This window comes from Aphidius gifuensis, linkage group LG4 (assembly GCF_014905175.1).
Source record: "Aphidius gifuensis isolate YNYX2018 linkage group LG4, ASM1490517v1, whole genome shotgun sequence".
Classification (NCBI taxonomy): domain Eukaryota; kingdom Metazoa; phylum Arthropoda; class Insecta; order Hymenoptera; family Braconidae; genus Aphidius; species Aphidius gifuensis.
In genome coordinates, this window is record NC_057791.1 from 9044153 (window position 1) to 9052162 (window position 8010).

The following is an 8010-nucleotide window of genomic DNA, read 5'->3' on the forward strand; positions in this document are numbered from 1 at the left end:
ACATGTCTTCTTGAAAAAATTTTTCGCGCAGGCGCATGAAGCTCTTTAACAATGTCCCATTTAAACTTTGCCATGTTACATCAACTGATGATATGCAACAACTAATTATTAATATGCAATTTTCTTAATATATGAAACCAGCTTCTCGCAATTCCTCAATAATCGATATGATTTCATTATTGTGGCTGGAGTTTCCAGCTGCTCGTGAGGCAATCAGTAATCGCAGGCGTTCGACAAGCTCTTCAGGATCATTCCACCATACATAATCTAGTTGTGGAATATTTCTTGTGCTTTGGAGACTCATAGTTGTAGGCAAAAGACCAGCACCATGATGCTCAGTAATATGTGGTGAAATATACTTTATAAATTTTGATGAAGCTGGATTTCTGATAGATCCAAGTGATTCATAACGTTTTAGATGACCATTTGTATTTATGATAATATTAGAATAATTTTTTTTATCAATATCTGTCACTTGATTTTTATTCGGACTTTTCATGAATAATAATTCCATTATTCCTGGTGTCATTTCATATAAATTGTTATCAATATATACACAATTGTCTTTAAAAGAAACTTCAGCAGAACCAATTTTATAGTAGGACCTGAATTTTCTTACTCCAAAATCTTTATCCTATGCTATTGTATCGATGGTGTTAAGATAATGATTCACCAAGCTATCATCATCATTGATACTTGTAATATTATTTTTTTCTATGACTTTTTTTGCACTATTTTCTTCTTCTTCCACATTTATTAAAGTATCATCGAAAATTTTGCTATTTTCATCAATTTTGTTATCTTCATTTTCCTCATCAAAATTGAAATCTTTTGATGCCTCAATGATTTTTGAATTTGAAACTTTATCACTAATCTGTTTGAGTGGTGTCAGCAGTGGCTTAAAATAATTAATCGATGACTGCTCTAAAGTATCTTGATTATGTTTTAATAATTTATGTTTTTGTTGTATTACTTTTCGAACTTTTTCTAATTCACTTAAAATATTAGATTCTTCCACAAGGTTTTCTCTAGTCAGAGGCATCTTGCACTCTTGGTGTCGTGAACTGATCTGCTCACTATTTTGCCCTCATGAGTATGATACATTATTTGTTTTATGCATCAATGCTAATAAATGTATCAAAATTTTTTCTGTATCGTCCAGCATTTATTTCACTATCTTTATCAATAACAATAAACCCATAATTATCTTTCCAGCATTTCAAGCACATGGTTTCAAAATTTTCGAATGTTATGTCTGTGTTTACATGATCATTATATATATGCCGCAAGTTTATCTTATCTTGTTTAAATAAAATGAGGAAATTTACATTATCACGAATCAAAAGTTTTGGTATACGAGCGTATGACTGGTTTATATAGAAACTGTCAACATTTTTATGCCTTCCTTGACAAAAATATGCTCGAATATTATTTTGTTTTTCCATTGCAACGTCATCAAAAATAAATATGGAATTTAACTTCGCCTCATCAACTGGTACAACTTCACGTAGCAAAAAGTTTTATAAACATTTCTATAAAACGTTTTTATAAAAATTTTTATACAAATTTTTATACAAATTCTTATATAGATTTGGCGCTTTTTTTATAGAATAAATTCTATGAAATTTGTGGTTGATTTTTATAAAATGAATTTATTAATTTTTTATAGGATTTGGTTTATAGGATTATTTTTATAAAAAAAAATGATTTGTATATATCATAATCATAATAATACGCTGTTCTATAAAAATATTCTTCTATAAAATTTTGAATGATTTTTATAAAATATCCAAAACGGAATGTTTTATAAAATTTTTCCTATAGAATAGTTTTTATAGAAATATTATAAAAAATCTATAGAATAGTCCTGTATAGATTTTATTTTTTATGTATAACATTGTATATAATTGATTTATTTCATTTATTTATTGCTGTAACGAGTTTTTTTATTTATTGTACAATAATATTCATTTTTCAAACAAAGATATAAACCAAGCCAATGAAACATGATGACACTCAATCCATTGACAAACAGTTACAGTCACTTCTGAATCATCAGGGTCTATCTCATTATTAAACTCGACTAGAACACTTTCTTTTTTTTTTAATTAACAATAAATATATATAATAACAATAAATCAAACTATCTTCATAATATGTCAAATTTTATATAATCAAGCATCAACAACCACGCCATTTATGAACGACTATGCGCTTTGCTTTCTGGCAGTCGACTGAGTTTCCGTTAGACCATATAGTCCCGTGAATACGGGTGTGGCAAGCCAACGGAAAGTGACGGAAACTCAGTCGGCTCAATCAACTGCCAGCAGCCAGAAGGTGATGCCCATAGTCGTTCATAAATGGCGTGGTCGTTGATGCTTGATTATACATATAAAATTTGACATATTATGAAGATAGTTTGTTATATTGTTATTATATATATTTATTGTTAATTAAAAAATCAGCAACATTTTTTTTTTTTTAAATCAAAAGGGAATTTTAGGGAATTTTAATTTCCTATTGTTTTCGCTTTTCTTCTGGACCCCCCCAACCTTAATCTTAACCAATACAATATATATAGAAAATATAAAGAAAAATATAGAAAAGTGACTGAATATAAAGAAAGAAACGATAAATATGGGAAAATATCAGTAAATATAAAGGAGAATATAGGAAAATATCAAAGAAAAATCGGTAAATATAAAGGAAAATATAGAAAAGTGACTGAATATAAAGAAAAAAATGATAAATAAGGGAACATATCAATTATGCCCCCCACCCCTTAAAAAATTTCTAAGTCCCTTAATTAATCTAAACAAGATGAATATGGAAAATGAAGAAAAATATAGAAAAATAAAGAATATATAAACGAATAAACGAAAATATAGAAAAATCATTGAATATAAAGAAAAATACGATAATTATAAGAAAATATTAGAAAAATATGAGTAAACAAAAAAGAAAAGTATAGCAAAATATCATGGAAAAATCATATTTAACAACAAGATTTTTCAACAAAAAGATTTTTAAAAAATTATTAACATGACAAATTATTAAATATTCAAGTTAAACAAAATATATACGATCACTGGAGGATTAGTGAGAAAAATTAATGAACAATACCCATCAATAAATAATAAAGAAATAATCATACCAGTAGAAGCTAATATAAAATTCGATGACGATAAGGAAAATGAAAATTACCAAAAATTAATTTCGAGATTAAAAAAATACAAGAAATTGTACATCTACCAATTAATTCATTTGCAGGCAAAATAATTTTAGCGAAAAAAAAAAAAAAAAAAAAAGAAAACTATTCAATAATAATAATGACATTATTTAAATATCATCGCAATCATAATAGCAATAAATAAAGTGGAATTTATATATGCAATGTCAGGACGGTTATTAAAATAAAGAACAATAACATTAGCAGACGACAGTGATTATGAAGTAAAATAAATCTTAAATGAAAAAAAGTTTGATTAAACTAAACAAAGATAATAAATTTACCAAAGGAAATATATTTTAGATTGAACTAACTTTATGGAATGGAGAGGCAGAAAATTTCTAGGGAAAAAAGGGTGATGTGATAGCATTAAAGGAATTGAAAATGAATAAAAGAAGAAGAATATTTCTTGACAGTAGAAATAATTTTCTTGGCAAAATACTTTTTGAAACAATAAATAAATTACATAATAAAAATAATAATTGTTTTGTTAAAAGAAACAAAAAATCTTGAATTAAACAAGATTTGTTTGTATCATTCAGATAACGTTTTGTAACAAACGATAAATGGTATGTGTCAAGAAAAAAACTTCTAAACGTCAACCATTGTTACTCCTTGACACTAACACTATGATGATTGTCATAATAGATAAGCTTCTTGTTTCAAACGTTAGAGGGACAGCAACAAGAAATAAACTTCTGAATTTTTGCTCTTGGCTGTTTGACGTAAACGGTATTATGATTACTATAATAGATAGGCTTCTTGTTTCAAACGTTAGAGGGACAGCAACAAGAAATAAACTTCTAAATTTTTGCTCTTGGCTGTTTGACACAAACGGTATTATGATTATTATAATAGATAGGCTTCTTGTTTCAAACGACAGATGGACAGCAACAAGAAATAAACTTCTAAATTTTTTCTCTTGGCTGTTTGACACAAACGGTATTATGATTATTGTAATCGATTATTTTTTTGTTTCAAACGACAAAGGAATCTCAACAAGAAATTAACGTGTAAAAATATGCCTCAGTATGTTTGACTTAAAGCAGTATTAACCTTGGAATAAAAAAATTGATTCTTTTTACAAAAAAGTTATTGTTTAAAACAAATTATTTGTAGTTTAATCCGAATAATTAAAAATTTGATATAATTTTAATTATATTCAAAAAAATCATTTTAAAAAAAAATTTTTTTATTATTTATTTTTTTCACTGAAACGCTAAGGCAAAGCTTAAGAAATAATATTTTTTTTTTTTTTTTTTTTTTCGCTACCTAAAACCTAATCTAAATCTAAATTTGCTTTAACTGGGAATCGAACCGGGGACCTACAAGTTGGGAAGCGGACGCCTTAACCGCTGCGCCACGGTAGCGCTTATGTAAAGTTTATTTTTGTTTCTTCTACTTGAGAAACTGGAAATGTTGGTGTTTAATTTTTTTTTTATATATTATATTAGTTATTTATAAAAAAAAAAAGAATTTTTATTGTTTCAAAATGGAAAAAAAAATTTTTTAAATAAAAAAAATTTATGTAGAAAAATTAAAAAAAAAAAAAACACAATTAAATTTTATATCAAAAATCATAAAATAACATGCAAACAACTTATAAATCTGCCTTAGTAATACAAAAAAAAATTTTATTTTATTTTTCATCAAAAACAGAATTACAAAATAAATAATATAATTACAGGTATTACAAAATTTTATTCGACTTAAAAACTATATTCCTTAATAATATCAAATATTGATTAAATAATCAATTTTATTTATTCTATTTAAATTTCAGAACATAAAACAACAAAACAAAACATAAAATTTCTAACTTTTTTTTTGTTCACTATTGATATATTTTTGGTAATAACATTGTTTTTTTTTTTTGATCGATATTAGATTCTTTTATTATCATTGAGTATGCATTAAAAAAATGTATGAGATATTACGTTTTTTATTTGGAATTTGTTTTCATCATTGGAACTTGCTGGTAATTCAACTGACTGACAGTAAAACGTCATATGAGTTACCAGTTCAGTTTTTTGAGTAAAAAGCCATGTTGCAGTTTCTTCTACTACATACGCTTGTATATGATCGTCTAAGTGACTCGTTTTTAATTTCTTAACAATAAAATATATTATTTCGTCAGTTTCGATAATATATTTTATTTCTGCGAACACTGGTACGTTTTCTACTATATCAATTATAATGTTAACACCTGGCTTGTACAAAGTCCCGTCATATTTGGCTTCAGACAATAATTCTACCTGTTTTTCTCCCTCTACTGGACTTATGTTCTCAAGATTTCTGAATTCAACAATATTTTCCATAAATATTTTTTTTTTTACTTTATGTGTCACAAGATTCATCATTGGTTGATTGTCAACAAATTTTTTGGCCAATTTTAATTGAAATCTTAAAGCTAAGGTGTAAAAAAGGTTAACACGTGATATTGCTGTATTTGCTGTTCTTTTTCTATCTCTGTGAACAGCTTCTCCTCGTATGGTTGAAGCATAACGCAAAGGACCTAAATACTTCATTGCACGTGGATAATGTAAAAGAAAGTGGTCTTTTGGTATGATAGAGCCAAAATTTGTGTCTCTAATTGCTTTATAAAATTTTTTTATCAGTATATCAAGTTTGTCAGGAGTGTCTTCAGAGAAGCTTGGTGCCATTATTAAAAAATATATTTTTCTGTATAAAATATAAATTTCCCAAATTTTGTTACCACGTGGAATGTATGAACCAATTAATATTCCTAAATATTCAATAAGAAAACCCATTTCTGACCCAGTCAAACGAAGACGTTTTTTTTTTATGATCCATTCATCTGTTATTTCCGAAGGAATATTCATGCCGCTACTTGTGTCAACGTTTAACATTTTTATATTATCATTTAAATTTTTGAGCTCAAATTCAAGATCCCTATCAACCAAAAACGTATCAAGAATTTTTAAAATCCAACGTTTACTGGTTCCTTCTTGTAGGTCATGAAGAGGATCAACAGAAGGAGAATTAAACATATCAAAAACAGGCTCAAAAACTGATCTTTCCCACACTCCGCGACTATGTTTTTTTGTTGATTTAGTACGTTCAACATCTTCATCATAATTTTCTTGATTACGTAGAATACATTGTTCGACTCCAGTTATTGTTCGATTTTCTGTTTTACTTGAAATACATATTCTACAGTAATGTATTGCTGTAAAACCCTTAACAAAACCTAAAATTTGATTCAAGCCTAAATTGTCTCCTAACACACGACCCACATGAAAATATACTTGACGTTGTACACCGTTTATTACCAAACTTATTCCGCGGTTTTGCAGCTCGAGAAGTTCAGATATAAAATTTTCAAAAATACGTTTATTTCCCAACCTTGAATAATCAGCTTCTTTGTGAAATTGAGCAACAAACCAATTTTCTATTTTACCACAAAATTCATGTGGGAGACAGGCGATCGTATAATAAACTGCTTCTATTTTTTTTTTATGGGAACCAAGTGGGTTATTTATTTCGAAATCATCAAAATAAATGCTCAATGGTATTACAAATTTATTTTGATATTGTGAAATGATATTACGCCAAGCTTCCCCCTGAACAAACGATGATACTGGATATGAGATTTTAGACTTTTCTAATGAGTCTGTAATCGTATTTAGAACATTAGGTATCTCCAGGAATTTTTTTAACACAAGTTTCATTGGGATAGTTTGAATGTATGATTTACTCGGTAACCAAGTTGTTTTTCTATTTTTCTTGTTTTTAATAGGTTTTGAACGTTTTTCGATTAATTTTGGTACAGGTTTAATTAATGCATTTTTAACATCAAGATATTTAAAAGCTTTTGATTGTGTATTTATATTAAGAAAAGAGGTTTTTAAGAAATTTGAAGCTGTATCAATTCTACTGTCAGAAAGTAATTTAGGTTCAATTTTTTTTAACTCTTCTATGGCTATTTTTTGATATGCACTGAATATTTTGATTATCTGTTGTACAACTTTCATTGACAGTGAAACATCTGCATATAAATCTTTCACTACATCACCTGCTTTATCATGTAAAGTATTTTTGAATTCTAAAAGTTGAATGTCGAAAGCTGATTCCAAACGAATGGAACTGGGAATTGGTTGTTCATTATTTATTAAATCAGCAGTATCAATTGATGGGGTTTGTAAGTTAATGCAAATTCTTTTGTGTACTTGATCGCTTATTGGTGATTGTGGTCTTTTTTGCTGTTGTGTATCAACAAGTGTAGTTATTTGATGGAATTTATTGACATGAGATATATATTTATAAATATCCCCAAATGGTTTTTCGCACTCATCTATTGGACAATGACCTGATCTCACACCGGATTTGTGACTATGTTTCGTGTGTTCTAAAAGTTCTTTGCTATTGTCTGAAGCCCATGTGACCTTTAAACAACTCGGACATTTATACATTTTTAAAAAAACTAAATATGATTCTCCTTTTAATTAAAATATAGCCTAATGTTGATTTTAAATTTGTTTGACGTGAGTGAGTAAATTAAAATTATTTAAAGATATTGAAAATACGGGTTACTTTTTTTCATCGGTTTCAGTGTTTTTCAAGCTAAATGTTTATAAAAAATGATGATTTTTTAAAGCTGTTGAATTTAAGTTTAGTTCATTACCATATATGAAAATATTTTCTTTCCTTCATGTTCAAAAGAATATTAACTGTTTTTGTTTATTCTATTTTTTTTTTTTTTGTCTTGAAAATAAGTTGCTTATTTACAAATGAAGATTCTTGACAAGTCCTTTTTGTCT

General features: G+C 27.2%; 1 protein-coding gene across 1 annotated transcript; it reads right to left on the reverse strand.

Moving 5' to 3' along the window:
- Positions 1-634: 634 nt before the first annotated feature.
- Positions 635-7662, reverse strand: LOC122853827. The gene is made up of 2 exons (XM_044154245.1): positions 5485-7662; positions 635-874 (listed from the first exon to the last, which is right to left on the reverse strand). The coding sequence occupies exons 1-2, from the start codon at positions 7660-7662 to the stop codon at positions 635-637; spliced, it is 2418 nt and encodes an 805-aa protein (XP_044010180.1).
- Positions 7663-8010: the final 348 nt, after the last annotated feature.